The 17,364-nt window shown below is 35.0% G+C and overlaps 1 protein-coding gene across 9 annotated transcripts in view; it reads left to right on the forward strand.

The window, feature by feature from the left end:
• Nucleotides 1-17,364, forward strand: part of LOC106884484 (activated Cdc42 kinase-like) — a 244,007-nt gene that overhangs the window by 178,155 nt on the left and 48,488 nt on the right. For 8 of the 9 annotated variants that reach the window (XM_052972235.1, XM_052972233.1, XM_052972237.1 and 5 more), the window contains one exon: nt 12,696-12,902. In XM_052972235.1, coding sequence (XP_052828195.1) covers nt 12,696-12,902 — 207 coding nt within the window. Of the gene's footprint in view, nt 1-7,661; nt 7,816-12,695; nt 12,903-17,364 lie in introns of those variants that run through there. The other variant, XM_052972238.1, reaches the window with a different exon arrangement.

A 17,364-nucleotide genomic window follows, 5' to 3' on the forward strand; every position in this document is an offset into this window, starting at 1 on the left:
GGGACCGGGGACTATCCTGATATTTATAGTATTTATCTGTTATTCCTGTTACTAAGAAATCTGTCCAGAGGCCTTAACCATGGTTTTGAGAGTTGACAATAATTCCCTTTTTTTTTGTTTTGTTTAAAGATTTTGTCATTTTAGAATCTATTTTAATTCTTTAGCATTTAAACCAGTCATATTCTGCCTGTTTTAAGTTCAAACTGATTAGATCTGGCCTTTCATACTTACCCTACAATGCCATTCTAAAAATATCACATCATTGAAATTTCAAAGCCACAAGATACTGAGTGATTAATTCAAAACATGCAACTAAATAAGCATTAAATAAGCTAAGGTAATCTGATTGCGAAAGGGTTAAGACAGGTGATGTCTTGTAGAAACGTAATCCTTCCCTTTTTTTGTTTTGTTGGTTGTCTTTTCAGGTTTGTTATTCTAAGCACAGATGTTACTGTCTGTGTAAACATGTATTGTAGAGATTGTGGTCGATCTGATGAGGACAGAAGATATTCTGGCATTCCTTCAGTTGTTATTTACTTAGAGGGGGGGGGGGGTGATGGACATGTTTGTGTGTGTTTGTTTTGTTCTTTCATCATGTTTTGTTTGTGACACAAACTTGGTCTATATGTTGTGTTTGTGTGCAGCACCACTAAATTTCAATTCGTTGGACAATTTGGGTCTTTCATACCAGTTGGATCATTCTCTTATTAACATCAGTAATTTGGTTTATCATAGAATTCTTTTTTTTTTCTCTTCTTCTTTTGGAAGAAGAAAACTATTTTTTGATGACTTATATTTTATGAATTTTCAGGAGATGAGGGTTAATGTTGCTACTGGTGACAGTTTATACTTGGAAATGGGATCTATAAAAAAAAAATGTACTATGATTTTTTTTTTTTTAAATTTTTTTTTTTTTTTTACAGGCAGTTCTGTAGAAATTGAATGTTCGCTTGATATTATATCTTGAGAATTGTTTATCTTGTTTGGCTGCTTAGTTTGTGGACATTGATTAAACCATTTAACTTAGTGTGGTCATTGATTAACCTTTTCCATACCAACACTTGTTAGGATATTCGGTTTACAATTATAAATCGTGTGTTTGATTCCCAGTGGTGCATAGTGTATTTCAACTGAAATTAATACAAAAAGTGAATCTCAGGCCAGCCATGATGCACCAGGGGCCATCCTGCTTATAATTATATTCCACAAACTTTTTAAACTGGTGGAATACACTATGAAGGAGATTTGGCTGCTATTTTTAGCTGGTTGAGCAATCACATAAAGGTTCACTGTTTGCCAGTTTAGATTTAGTAATGCTTAGTGTGTGTGTGTGTGTGTGTGTGTGTGTGTGTGTGACTTGCCAGTGTAATAAGTTGTCTGAGACTGATGTAATGACATGGTGTATAGTTAAGTGAGCCCTCCACTTCGGTCACCAGCATGACTGCCCTCTCCACCGCCCTCCTCTCCTAACCACACCACTTTACTGTTGTGGCTTGTGTGCTATTTCCTATTTCTCCTCTTGCTGCACACTGACTATATAACAACCAGTGTTTTTTCATATCAAACTAGGTGACTGACAGGAAATTCCATTAACTTCTTCCTCTGCCTCCTCCTCCTCTGTTAGTGGGGCCAGGCCATATTGCTGCCTTTCATAACAACTGGCTTTCTTAAAGGCAGATCAGCAAATTAAAGTTAGAAACATTTGTTTTTGCTAATACTGTTTAGATAAATTCATATCTTGTTTGCATTCTTGTCTCACTACGTCTACTATACTTTGGTCATTTACCATATATTGGCAATTATTTTTAAAGAAACATGATAATGAAATAGTTCTGGGTTTATCTTGGCTTATCTTCACAAGCAGGAAAATAATCCTAATTACTTTTGCATTTTTAAAATCTATTTAAAAAAAAAAAAAATCCTATTAAAGCAGTCCTTGTTTTTTTTTGTGTGCATGTTTGATTAAAATCGTGAATTTATCCCTGTTGAGGTCAACTAGACGGATGGATGTCTTGTACCACCATTTCATGAGTGAAGTTAATCAATTAATAACGATTATGTTCTGTTTTAAACTTTTCCCTGTATCACACCAGTATCTGTTGATAGTGTGGCTAATTTTGGGGTCTACTCTCTTGTAAAACAAGAATCCTTCACATTCTAGAAATGTTGCTGCTGTATCCTGTCTGTAAACAGCTGATTATATGTCTGACCCCAAAATCTTAAGATATCTGACATATTTGGTTCCTAATCAACCCCCTACTTTCTTAGTTATATCTTCAAGCACATTGCAATGACAGGATTACTCAACAGCAATACTCGTATTATTTTTAAATTTCTCCTCACTTCTGCTGACTGTTTCGGTATTCAACCACCCACCCACCAGTAATGATAATAATGAAGTCGATAATTTTAATTATTTCGTAAATTTAAGCACACATGATTTTCGTTTTTTGGTAGTAGTAATCTTGAATAGATGGTGGTGGTGCACAGATCTTTAAAAAATTGTACTCCAAGAACTTATTTTTAGCCTGTTCTGGTTTATGGCTTTTTTCCATGCTAGTTTATTTATGTTTGGTCTGTTGATAGGAATCTCTGCGACTCAAATATCATGCAACATGGAACATTTCTTCTGTAAACCGACTACTGGAAGCCTATTTGTAATCATTAACTTAATTTTTTTTTGTTTTAATTTCTAAATATTGGTCAATTAAAATAAACAGGCCTCTATCTTGCTATCTGTGTGAAGTTATTTGATATGGAATTAAAAATGAGGAACTATTAAGGGAGCTGATAGTTCTTGTTTTATATATTTTCTTGAAATGTATCCGGATTTTGTAGATTTTTTTTTCTTTAAAAAGCCTCTGCAGCCCTGAAGTAGGCCGACAGCCGTGTCAGTTGTTGTTGTGTGTAAGATAAGGTGATGGCCGTAAACCTGATATTTCATTATGTTGGGGGAGGTTAACCAGGGCCCACATTCACTGAATAAATATTTTCATCCCCTATGTTAGTTTAATATTGAAAATGGTTTTGGTGTGTCCTGGAGTTAGCCATGTTTTAAATCCCATTGGATTAGCTGTTGGTATTGTTTAGCCATGGGTCAGCTTCGACTGTGAATGCCTTTAGTTCAGATGCAGTCCAGCCATGCCTGTCCCTCTCTTTCCTGAAGCATATAGGACCATATCAGCCAATGTGGCCTTTTTGTTTTCATTAGAAGGTAAAATGTGACTTGAGGGTGAGTTGGCTGTTATTTCAAGCAGGTTGAATGACCATACAGTGGCTCCATTGTTAATTTGATAACATTAGCTGCATGCAATAGATTGTATTTGATGTGTTTATTTAAAAGTTAAACTAATTCAATAAATTCAGTTACTATGAGGGATGAAAATTTAAACTTTTAGGCTCTGGAACTCTAATTGGTAGTATTTTATAAATTAGTGATGCAGGCCATTATTACTTACCTTGTATTGAAGAAGTTTCATTAATGTTTACCAAGGATAATTCTCATCTGTCAGTATTTAATGTTTTGTAATAGGGCTGTGATAAAAGATTGATCAAACTGTTGTCCTTTCAATAAAATTGATTGATTGAGCTTAGTAGTTTGATCAATAAATCAGTCATCTCTGATTGAAGTAAATAATTTAGTTGGATGCTGTGATCAATGGGAAATAATCAAACCTCATATATAATAAAATAGGTTTTGTGTCACTGTAACCATTGTTAGCAACCTATGATGCTTTTTGTTAGCAACTTATAATGCTTTTCAAAACTTTCATTCAGTGTTTCAGATTCTAATTGTTCTAGAAATTGGCAAAGTGGCTGTCAATAATATTTTGTAACCTTTAGCTGTGTATCTTTTGTTTTCAGAGTCTGAATATTGTAGAGGTTAACATTTCCATTTAATCTTCTGCAGTTGTAAAATAAGTACCTGTCGCATAAAAGTTTAACAAATATATATATATGCTGTACACAAAACATGTTTCTACGTATAGAGAGCTCTTACATACTTTTTATTATACTTGGCAACACATAAAGCATATTTATATAGACAGAGGTCTCACTTATATATTGAACACATGAGCCAGCTCCCTCCAATCCACCAGGAGTAAAGGAAAGTAAAATAATTGCACATTGAGAACATGTGAATAAAGATTTGTTGAAGGCAAGGATTATTTTATTTATCCTGTTGAGCTTGTTTAGATGGCCAACGAGCTTTAATGATGTTACCTAAATAAGTATGATGTTGGTTTGGTGTGAAGTATTGGATTCTCCTATAAAAAGAATTGCTGTTATGGATAAATATTTTTTTCTGATTGGCAGGTTTACTTTATAAAGATAAGTAGGAAACGGTTGATACAGTCGGAGTTGAGTCTATTTAGATTTGGAGATATTGTTTTCAGTCATGTTTATTTGTTTGTCTGTGGACAAGATATCTCAAGAACTGCTGGATGGATTCAGATGAAACTTTCAAGGTTGTTTGGCCTTGTGACTGGCATGAACTGATTAGATTTGAGGATTGATTTGGTACTGGACAAGGATTCTGGATTATTTTTCTGTTTTTTTTACTTAATTTTTTAGAGCAGTTGGGTTCATTTTTAGTTTTCTTGTTTGTGAGAGCAGTTGAGTTTATTTCAGATATTCTCATTTTGGTTTTGATCCTGTTATATGTTGCTGTTTCACTGCACTCAATGCTATTGCCTTTGAGTAAAGCATAAACAACTACCCCCCTCCAAACAATACAGGGTATTTTTACATGTATATAAGAAAATTGTTTAAATTTTGAGCTATTCTTCTGTACAAGACAATGCCAAATCATATGAAAAGTAATAATGTTGAGTTTTTAATTTGTCCTATTGAGTAATTTACTGAAGTTAGTCACAGATCTTGAGATATTGAAAATCTCTTAATTATTCATTGTTAGTTTTATTCCAAATGATTGATAATTATCATCATTATATTAACATGGACCAGTTGGAATTTGTTGAGACATAAGGTTGGATGACCTTCCCGTCTCCAACCTTTACCTGTTTCCAAGCAAGGTAATATCCCTCCACCCCCTCTAGATTTTCATAGGACATTGGCAATAAATGACACTGCTTGCACGACAGTGACACTCACTCACAGCTATGACATGTGATGTCTTGTATTCACTGGCAACGGTAGTTATATTAATATTGAAAAAATTGTTATTTCTGAGATTTGTTGCCTGTGAGTTTTTGATTTGATGGAATGTCTAAAGTTTGAGCTTGCTGGATCATGGAATTGGAACATGAATAAAAATAAGGCTAAATAACATTTCATTGCGGCAATGGCTCCACTGTTGATTTTCTTATCTTCTTTCAATGGTCTGTCTATTCAGTTTCCTAGCTTAATGATGAGACCAACTAAAAAGTGGTTTGGAATTCTTGAGATAACTATCAATTAAACAAATACAAATAGGCATTTAGTTTTTGAAGTTACTAGTAGAAGCTGAAGATAAAAACGGACAGTGTTTACCCTATGTGTGCTTCTGAAATGGTTCTTTTAGAAACTGAATTAGAATTCCAGTAATTTGTGACTTACTAGCCAGAAGGGCTTATTGTAAATAGTAAATATTTTTTTGAAAAACAAGAGCCATTTGATAAGTTTGGTACATACTTATTGAGATGGATAACATGTCATAGAAGTAGGAGTTTTATTCTCATTAAAGTTTGATTGAAAAAAAAATGTAAATTTCAAGTCAGTCTGTGCCTATTCAGTTTCTATCCTCCCCAACTTGGTTGGACAAAGCTGAAATAGACAAGTCCTTGTCTGTCTCTTGTAATGTCCAATGACAAGTGATAGTTATGAGGAATGTAAGGAGGAATGTTAGTGTTCATTCAGTAATATTTTTACTTAACAGCAACAATCACAGAGCATTCTTGAAATGATTAAAGTCATTGTTTTGAAAGTATGTCATGAATGCTTTCCTGTTCAGTTTTTCACTAGGACAGTGGAACAAACAGTGGTGCTTTCTTCAACCTGTTTTGTCAAAGTTTTAACATAGACTGTTCAACTGAAATTCTTAAACTCGTGTGCAATTATTTTTTACTATTAATTGGCTTTTGTGTAGAGTTTGTAGCCATGTAATAAAGATTTATGAAAGTTAGAATAAAATATTATAAACATCACAAACAAAAGCAGCAACCTATTAAAGAACATTGTATTATAAATATTGTTAATTGGTTCTTGGCTGTTGGTAATTCATTTAAAATGAATTCCTCTCTATTTGTTACTTCATGTAAGTGGGTGTCAGAAGGTTTTCATACATGAAGTAATATTATTATTATCATTAAACATGGCTGAAGTAGAATACAAGATGATGGGGTGGCAGTGACTAAAAGTGGATGACTAATAATGCTTTCTCATTTTCCTAGCAAGGCACTTAACTTTTGTAAATAGGTAGCATAAAGTCTTAATATTAGTTCCTTGCTCTAATCTGTAGGGATGTTGTATAATTGGTCAATGCTGAGCTGAAATCCAACCATGGGCCACTTGAAAATGAGATGAAAACTGCAGATAAGATTATCATCATCTCAGATATAGCTGAGTGACTAAAATATTGGGTTATTTGCTTTTAGTTTGAAAGTTCAAATCCACTGAGGATGTTATTTTCTTCTGAGGACAGTTCTGCATTTGGTGGTTCACCTAGATGTTGGGAATAGGGACCAAGGCATCTGTGAGCAGGCACACTTGATAAATTGATGTCATACCCATGGTATTGTATATCTTATTCTACCATGGGCCATGTGGGACTTTATGATACACTTAGCTTATCGTCCAACACCGGAAGGCAAGAGCTGCAAGTAATTCTGCTTGGCATTTCATCTGATGCTCTAATAACTCCTCTAACTTTCTCTCTTTCTCTCTCTCTCTCTCTCTCTCTCTCTCAAATACTCAGCCATTAATTCATTAATGTAATAATGGTTTCTAAGTTTGGCAGAAAGCCACACATTTGTGGAGGAGGAGGAAGAGGAAAATAATCAATTAGAACCAACTGAAATAAGTAATCAGTTGACTCAACCCTTCTAAATCATTTATTGGCAGAAGAGAAACTGGAATTTACTAGAATATCACTGAGCCAGTGGACAATGTTTTGAAATTCATTGTTGTTGTTGCTTTAGAAAGTGATGGGCAGTTTGTGGGAGCAAGCAGTGCATATCTATGGTTTGTGGTTGAGGAACTTTCAGGTCTGATGTATTTTCCTTTGGAGAGTCTTCACCGTTATAAATAATAAATGGTCTCTAAGAAAGGTAAATCTGATGTTGTAAAGTCTAGCATTTGTGTAAGTGAAGAAGATTTCAGCTGGGTGATACTTCTAAGCAGCTGTGGGCTGTGTTTTCTTGATATGTTTTTAGATGCTGGTTACGTGCTAGTCTTCTGCATAGGAATGTTTGGTTAGTTACAACAGTGACTGGATTGTTAAGCCAGAAAAGGAACAATGTGTGTGTGTGTGTGTGTGAGAGAGAGAGAGAGAGAGAGAGAGAGAGAGAGAGAGAGAGAGAGAGATGTATGAAATACGCCGAAGTTGGCAGAAGAATGAGGGTCAGAGAAACCCTTCATTGATGCACATTATTGAAATATGTGGTGTAGGGGGTGGGGGAAAAGGTGAAGTTGATAAGCAGGAAGCTTTCTGTTGAAAATTTCTTCTTCCTTTAGATCAGTCGTCTCACATAAAGAGTCTTGTCTTGTAAACCAGTGGTTGTTGGGTTTTTACTGAAATATATCAACTACATTAACATCAATATTTATCAGCTTCCAAAAATGGCTATTGCAAGTGTAGGAACCAATAAAACTCTGGTATTGTACACTAGTTTTTCTTTATAATTTTTATTTTCTGTACTCAACATATTTCAGGTGATAAAAAAAAAAAAAAATTGAAAAAATTTGTTTTGGTTCATAATTTAAAAACCCAGAAAAATTATTTTCCTTCCAAGTTAGTTTACTTTACAGTTCTATATTTAAGAGATGAGGAATTATGAGCATTATGGATGTTTGTCTTCATCTTGTTTGTTGTTAACACAACGTTTCGGCTGATATACTCTCCAGCCTTCTTCAGGTGTCTTGGGGGAAATTTCGAACCTGGGTTCACATTTCTAAGGTATTTTTTGATATTATTGTTATTGTTTAGGTCACTGCTTGGTATCGAACTCGGAATCTTGGGGTTAGTAGCCTACACTCTTAACCCCAAGATTCCGAGTTTGATTCCAAGCAGTGACCTGAATAATAATAATAACAACAATAATAATAATAATGATAATAATAATAATGATAATATCGAAAAATACCTTAGGAATGAGAACCCAGGTTCGAAATTTCCCCAAGACATCTGATGAAGGTGGGAGGGTATATCAGCGAAAATGTTGTGTTAACAACAAACAAGATGAGGACAAATATCTGTCGAATGTAAATAATGTTAGTTTACTTTGTGTTGTGAACATTTTTTTTGTTGACATTCCTGTCTTTAGTGATTTTTAAACTATTTGAGGAAAACAAAAACAAGTTATCACTTTGGCATTACATCAACCAGAAATACAACTGTTTAACTTGAGAGCTTCTATTGATAAGTTACCCCCTGAATTGAAAGCACGAGCTATAAATTATAACTTGTTATGGTATATTGGGTTTCATGTTCATTGAATTTTGTTTTACATGGCAAACAGTGAGAAAATATAATAAGGACATATTTCATATAGGAATAACTTGGAATAAATTTGGTAAATATTTTGAAGGCCTGAAAGCAACGTTATCATTTGTAGAACTGCCATGAACCACATTGGGATGTTACCAGGATTGTCCTCCTGCTTTAGGAAAGCATCTTCATCGGTCCATTGCTAATGAGATTGGACTTGAAATATATTCAAGGCATTGCTGTGTAATTCCAGCAATCAAAATATTCATCCTTGTATTGATCTTAGAATAAGAAAGTAAGATCAAACTTTTGTACAAATACGTGACATCAGCATTCTAATGATAGAATATCAAATTTGGTTCTTTTTAAAATTATTGTAATTATTATGGTAATTGGTATGTGTAGCGCTAGTGTTGTCAGACATTACTATTGAAATGACTGAGTTGTTTGAAGAATTCCTGGGTCTGTGGTTTATTAATAATTGATTAAAGTTGGAATTCATTATTTACATTTCCATATGAAACAAATGAGTACATCTATTTTTCTTTTTTTTTACATCTCATTAAAGAAATTGTTAGTTGGTTGTCACCAAAATCTTTAGTTTGGTCATATTGGAGCAGTGGTGTCTATTTTAAGCTTTCATGCTATTTTTTAAGAGATTTTATATTTTTTTGTAATTCTTGATATGGATTAGCAAATATTGATCCATCATAATTGGCTAACTGAGTAACTACTGAATGATTATGTATTGATTGGGTTGGGCTTTCAGTGGCAAACTTGGTTTTTGTTTCTCTATTTGAATATTAACTGTAACAAATATATACTTGTGTGTGTGTGTGTGTGTGTGTGTGTGAGAGAGAGAGAGAGAGAGAGGGAGAGGGAGAGGGAGAGGGAAGAATTTGAAAAAATAACACCTGAAGATGGTAGGATACTATACTGATTCAGAGTTTGTGAAGATAAAAACAAGATTTAATCTAAGCAATGCTATATATGTTTGTTTGTTTTTTTTTGTTCTTTTTTTACATCCTATACACAATTCCTTTGGCACGTTCTGTTAAATGAAGGCCAAGTTTAACTCACATACACACACATCTGGTAATCACGTTACTAGTTTCTTCCTCTTTTCTCAACTTCTGTTTTGTCATTATTATCAGATTGAAGTCTTGTAAGAAACTTGAAACTTGTTCTCATTTTAGTGAGAACAATGTTTTATTCACCTCTGACTGTAAACAACTACACAAATGGAGAACAACGACTATATATGTTCCCTGTCCCCACCCACCCTGCACCCAAGAAGGCTTTGTTGCAAAGTGTTCTGTTACAGATGTTCTACAAGCGCTATTAAACCTTGACTAATATAATGCCTCTCAAAGTTACAATTCCCTAGATCATTAGTGATGCTGAACTTAGTTTATAGCCCTTGATGTTATGGGATCAGATTCAGCCAAAGTGGACTTAGTTTTTCATCCTTCTGGGGTTGATATCTGGCTCTTCTCCCACCCTAGAATTTCTGGCTGAAAGCTTCATGCCTGGTTTTAACATTTCATTAATAAATACTGGAAACCCTTGAATTAACCAATAATTCTTTTTTATTATTTTGGTTTGAGGAAGTGTTTGTCACTATAAGCCCTCCAAGAGCTGGATGAAGGACTCTATGCCCCATGCTCTCCAGGGGCTCTCTGAGACTGCTGAGATGGACATAGTTGATGTTACTCTTGAACAGTTGCAGGAAAGCTGCTTGCAGAAATCGAAACACTGAGAGCTAATATTCCGGGGGAGAAAGGACTGTGTGGAGCAGTTAGTGCAGGACCTTGGGTGGGGCACTGGAGGACACAATATGGGGGAAGAGGAAATACAAATGAACTGAGAGTGTCGAAGTAGATGTGGTAGGAGACCGGTTAACTACAGGGAGTAGAGGCCATTGTAGTAGTGGTAGAGAGAATAGAGAGTAGGCAGCAGGTTTGTGATTGACTGTATGCCAATCAGCTGAGTAGCCATTTTCTGTATGTGGCCTAACAATGTGTGTGTGTGTGTGTGTGTGTGTGTAGCCGTAGCAGCACTGTCTCAGGTGTGACACCACTATTGTAAGTCTCACCTGCTATTTATGTGATTGTCTCACTACTTGGATACATTCCAAAACACTTTTTAAAATTCTATTTCCACCACATTTTATATTGGTTTCAGTTTTGTTGATGTTAGTTCTTCTAATTGCATTTCTCTTACCTTCTAACATTGACAATGGTAAAGGTTATCCCCCAGTATTTAATAGTAATATTATCCAATAACTGTTGTTAGTTTGTGATAAACACCAGATGGGGGTTTGATAGTTTTCTTCACATGCTTTCTATGGTTATTATTGCTTCTGTACCAAATTGACTCAGTGCAGCAAGTCTGTTCCATTTATCTTTATTCAACAACAGCCTCTTCCATTTCCTTGTTGTCACTCTCCTCACCAATGTCTGTCTGTCTGTCTGTCTTGTCTTAAGTTCCTTCACCAATAAATTTGATATCTTTAACAGTTCTTACTTTAGACTTCAAATATTCTTTCATTTGTTCTTTTATCTTTCCCTCTGGTGTTGATGATAGTAATTCTCAACCTAGCGGGTCACAAGTGGAACCAGCTATCAACTGTGTAGAAATGGTAACTGCTAGAAATAGCAGCCAGATTTCTCTTAAAATCACACCTGACTGTCTTAAAAAAGATGGTAAAAATCACATTGACTAATCATCATTGTTTAACATCCGTTTTCCATGCTGGCATGGGTTGGATGGTCTGGTTGAGGCCTAGAGAGCCAGTAGCTACACCAGGCACCAATCTGATCTGGCAATGTTTCTACAGCTGGATGCCCTTCTTAACGTGGGTGTTTTTCACCTGCCACCGGCACAGGAGCCAGCCAGGTGGGTCTGGCATTGATCATGTTTGGGTAGTGCTTTTTACCTGCCACTGGCACGGGGGCCAGCCAGGTGGGTCTGGCATTGATCGCGTTTGGATAGTGCTTTTTACATGCCACCAGTATGGGAGCCAGTCAGGGGGTACAGGCATTGGCCATGTTCGGATGGTGCTTTTTATGTGGCACAGGAGCCAGTCAGGCAGACCACTCTTAAAATCACACCGGACTGTCTTAAAAAAGATGGTAGAAATTACATTGGCTAATGCAGTATTAAAAAATGGGATGATCACGGCAGGATCCTTTATAGATCTGCTCAATCAGGGATCCTTGATAGATCTGCCTTTTCCTTCGGATGGATATGCAAAAGCAAAAAGGAGAAAAAGGAGGTGCTATAGCATTATTAAGGTTTTGGGTAATTATATTATTAGCACTTTGTTCCTAATAAGATTTACCTTATCTGTTACAGAAATAGTCCCATGAATGTCTGGGGTTGATGAAAAAATTTATAATCCTGCCTACTATAGAGGTACAAGGCCTGAAATTTTGGGAGAAGGGGTAGGTCGATTACATCAACCTAGTACTCAACTGGTACTTATTTTACCAAATTATTATTATTAATAATAATAATAATAATAACAATGACTCTGAGTAAGCAGTTTGGTCAACTGTTTGGCTTATCTTTAGAATTGTCTCAATAGTTCTTCAGACTACTTTCACTCTGTAAAGTTATTGAACATGTAGCTGTCTGATTGATCTCTTAATTGTTGTTTATTATTGTCTTAATGGCTTGTCCAGGTTGCCAACATTCATTAACATTTGAACAATTTCAATCATTTCTTAGAATGTTTTCTGACCAAAACTGAAAAAGAAATGAAATATGAGTATTTTTGAGAGAGAGGGAGATGAAATACTTCTGTTGTCCAGTATTTTTCCTTCCCAATTAAACAATTATTTTAACCAGCAAAATTCAATTATGTTTCACCATAATTATTGATTTGTAATTGTTTTTAACTTCAGAAGTTATCTCTTAAAAACTCAGTGAATATTGATTTAATTAATACTAACATGTTATCATAGAACTGAAATCAATATTGTGTAATATTGCATTTTGAAACTTATATATTCTTTTTTTAAAATTTTTTTTCTTTAATTTTCAGGCCATTTTGCGGGCCAGTGATGCTTCCATGGGCCGTTCTCTGAGCCCTTCTCCTCCTGAACAGCGGATGCCCCGCCCAGTGTCATATATTCGACCACTTGGAAAACAAATTATACCGCCAGAATCTATTTCCTGTAATAAAACACTGGGAGAAGGGGAATTTGGGATTGTTCAGCAGGGAATATGGACCACAGAGAACAATGACAAGGTAAGACAAGCTTTCTTTTGAGAATCTTCTCTGGACTTGCATTCATTGAATGAGATTTCATGAGTTTTTGTGTGAATACTTATTGTCTTTTAGACAAAAACTGAGTTGCATTTTATTTCAAATTAGGAGAATGTTCTAGAAATTCCTAATGTAACCTGCTCTGAAACGTTCCTCTCACCGAATGTCTCTAGAACCTTCATTGGTAGATTAGTTTGAATATAAACTTAGCCTTTTAAGATAGGATGTTTTGAGAAAGTTTTGACTGCTAATTTTAGCAGGTGTAACCTGGACTTCCACACTGCATCCAGTGAAATAATGAATAATATAGTCCTTTATTGAGCAGAGGAATGGTATATCTGCAACAGCAGTACTGTGCTTCTTTTGTCATTTGACTGGCTTTTTACATGCCATACATTACATTAAATCAGAGCTGATCTAAATGCTGCTGCTACTACCACCACCAATGCCAATGACAGAAATACTTGGCTGATCTTGAAGTAAACACCACCAACTTTTACAACTGACTTGTTTAACATGTGATGAAAGAAAAATTGAAGCAGTGACCATCCAGTTTTTTCTTCAGGCAGTGGAATACATTAACTAATAGTAGTTGTATGCTGTCAACTTGATGTTGACAGTCCCATGAAGGGAATAATACTACTGTTGGTTTGACCTAGGAAGCTGCACTGCTTTCTGTCGGCCTTGACACATTTCCTGTGTCCTTATGATGAAGAGCAAAGACTCAGAAACATGTCTGGATGCAGGCTTAGCTAGGTGGAGGTGCTTGTCTGTCTTTGGATTATTGGGGTTTATGTGTGTTTTATTTTACATTTGTTATTGTTTAGTTGTAAGGAAATCTGAGAGACAATACAATCATGATTATCCTTTTTGAATATTCAAGCCTATACATTATTCAGTATGTTACCCCACTTTGGTAGGTTGTGATGTGAAGGAGATTTTGCTTCTATTGTAGTAATTTTGACATGTCTGGTTGATTTGTTTTCTCTATTTATAGCAAATAAAGTCAAAAGTTGTTGTTGTTAAGGCAATTTCTAATGTTTTATGTTTGTTTGTTGTTGTGTGGGAACTATTTGACATGGAGACTGAATTAGCTTTGTTTAATATTTCTTAGTTTTCTCTTATTGTTATTTTTAGTGAAACTTCATGTTGCCTTTCCTGTAATTCAGAGCTCTGACTAACCATTTATCTGTTTATGTGAATAAATATTTGTTCATTGTTTTGCTGCTGAGAATTTGTATTTATGTGGTAATTTGAAGAGGCGTCAAAATGTCCATAGTCGTCTTAGGTTGTTCTCCATTAACAACTTGTGAGATGGTGTGCACTTGGTGTAGCCATAGTCATTTTAGACACCCCCAAGGATAACAAGTGGAGGGCAGTCACTGTCCAGTTGATTTGTTTCAAATGTGAACAGGAAGTCAGTATGTGAGGGACAAGCTTCCTACAGGCTGTGTGTGTGTGTTTGAAATTACATTATTAGCACAACATATTTTGTTGTGTGTATTTTCATTTGTTGAATTATGTGAATAAATTTGTCATCCGATGTGACATTTTACGAAAATAAGATATTTTATTCCCAAGTTAGTTTCTTCTTGTCTATTTTTTTTTTTTTAATGACAAGATTAAAGTAAATATTTTACAAACAGTAAATGATAATAGCCAGAGTTGGTGACTTTTTCATTGAACTTCATATTGTCCCTTAGTCAGTGTCGAGTTAAATAGACATAAAATGATAATGTGTCCTTTTCAGTCGACAATTGTTGTTTATTGTTGATTTACTCGACTGAATGTCAATGTAATTCTTTCTAGTGAAACTGTTAGAATATGAGCCAACACTGGTGAATGCAATCACAAGGCAACATGAAATTTCACTAAAAATAACAACGTCAGTAAATTGTCTCGTGTTGTCTGTTAAACCTTTCTCAGCAAAGAGTTCAGCTTCATTATGATGAAACGAAAAGAAAGAAAAAAAAAACTGAAGGCAGACAAAATGACGATGGGTTTACCTTTTCTCTTTTACTTGTTTCAGTCATTAGACTGCAGCCATGCTGGAGCACTGCCTTGAACAATTTTTAGTCAAGTGAATTGACTCTAATACTTTTATTTTATTAAGGCTGGTACTTATTCTATTGGGCACTTTTGCTGAGCCACTAAGTTCCAGTACAGGGATGTAAACACACCAACCCAGGTTGTCATGCAGGTTTCTTTCAGTTTCTGTCTATCAAATGCAATCACAAGGCTTTGGTTGATCCAAGGCTACAGTAGAAGACTCTTCCCCAATGTGCCACACTGGGGGACTGAACCTGGAACCATGTGGTTGGGGAGCAAGCTCACCACGCAGCCATATCTGCACTGAATTTCTTAATGTATATTTTGTTAATGGCAAGAATAAATTTTAATTTTTGTGCACTTCCTTGAATTGAGGGAATGTTTTTTCTTTCATACACTTCTTTAATTTTGGGTGTTTTTAACAGACGGAGCATAATTGCTTTTTAATTACTTCTGTTCAGCCACCGGGGAAAAAACACACACACACACGCACGCACGCACGCACACACGCACACACGTAACTATTGCATGTAGATGTCCATATATACACTTTCATATGTACATTTACATATAATGCACATGTTTAAGCATATACATGTATATGCATAAAATTGCATCTATTTTGTGTATATGAACACATTTATGCATACATATGTACACATACAAACTTGTGTCTATCTTGTGTGTGTATAAACTTCAGTTGTCCTTGCAAGGATTTCCTGAGTTAAAACCTTTAAAAAAACAAAAAACAAAAGTGGTTTAACAGGGTTTACGTAAGATCTTTCTACTCTTGATTATATAATGTCACAAGAGTTAAGAATAATTTTTCATAAAGTTGCATTGCTTCATTCTCTATTTACATACCATCTATAGCTTGGGTGTTAAGTAGATGAATTCTTCAGAGGAAGTCACATGCAAAATGTAATCATTTTGTATGCAGTGAGTGTAATTTATAATTATGTATAGCTGCATATGCATATGTGTTTATACATGCATATATATGTGTGTTTATACATACACACATTCATAGATTTATAAGAAATTAATGGATTAGAATTTAATAAGTATTTCAGTGGTTGTTTTGAACAAGGCTTCATTTATTCTTCATGTTTTTCTGAATCCAAACCAAGTTGAGTAAAATAGATGGTGCAATCCTATTGATTGAATCAATTAGCACAGTTAAAGTCTAGATTCTATTGCAATTCCTGAGACAGAAAGCTACCAAGTATAGTCTTTCTCCTTAGGAAAATGTCTTTCTCTTTCTCTCTGTCCTAAGACAAGATTCTTATCTGTAGTGAAGCTATTTGGTTTGTGCATCCTATGGCAATAGATGCCGATCTATTATTACAAGAATTCTCTTATTATGCATGGTCCATTGAACAAAAAAACAAGGCTTGATAATTGGATAGCCAACTTGGTTCAAATTAATTCCCTTCTGCATGCTGTTGCTAATATTGTGGTAAGTTAAGAGAAAATGAAGTTAACATCATCATATCTATATAGAGCACCATTTTCTACTACTAGAGAACTGATAAATGTATTATAAATTCTTCTTTATCTCTCTCTGTCTTGTATTCTTTTTATTCTGTTTAATCAATACATTTTATGGATTAATAAATTGTGCTCAAGTAAAAGCTTCATTTTTCTATTTTTGATGTTAATATATGATTAGATGGAAAGGATTGTCTGGCTATCAATGTTTCTGCTCAGTCCTTTTACCAAATGTAACATCTGAGTGTATTTATAGGTTGCCGTCAGTTCATTGATGTAGCTCAGCTGCTGCTGTTTTTTCATCAGAATTATTGTAATTGTACAGTTTGGATGCTGCTATTGTAACAGACCCCCCCCCCCATAGTGTTTTTAAGGGGAAGGGCAGTATTGCTTGTGATTCTAGTCTTTCCTAAACTAGTGGGTCGTAATAATGATGGTGTTTTACATAGGATCTGAAAAATTCGGGGAAGGTTGCTCGTTGATCACATTAACCCCACCACTTGACTTCTACTTTATTTTGTTGACTCTAAAAGGGCAAATGGCAAAGTTGATCTCAGCATAATTTGGACTCACAAATATAAAGAACCAGAAGAAATGCCACTAAACATTTGGTTTGATGCATTGATTCTGTCAGCTTGTTACTATAATAATAATAATAACAATTAAAGAGAGTTTAATGTCCTTAATATTCAATTCAAACTCACACTCTTGCATAGCTATGGAGTTAAGAGTTTCACTTTCACTGTTTTCATGTTTGGTTCTACAGCACAGCACCTTGATCAAATGTCTTTTGCTTCACCCTCAGCGTGACACTTTGGCCAAATGTCTTTTGCTTCACCCTCAGCGTGACACTTTGGCCAAATGTCTTTTGCTTCACCCTCAGCGTGACACTTTGGCCAAATGT

Source organism: Octopus bimaculoides, chromosome 12, assembly GCF_001194135.2.
Source record: "Octopus bimaculoides isolate UCB-OBI-ISO-001 chromosome 12, ASM119413v2, whole genome shotgun sequence".
NCBI lineage: Eukaryota > Metazoa > Mollusca > Cephalopoda > Octopoda > Octopodidae > Octopus > Octopus bimaculoides.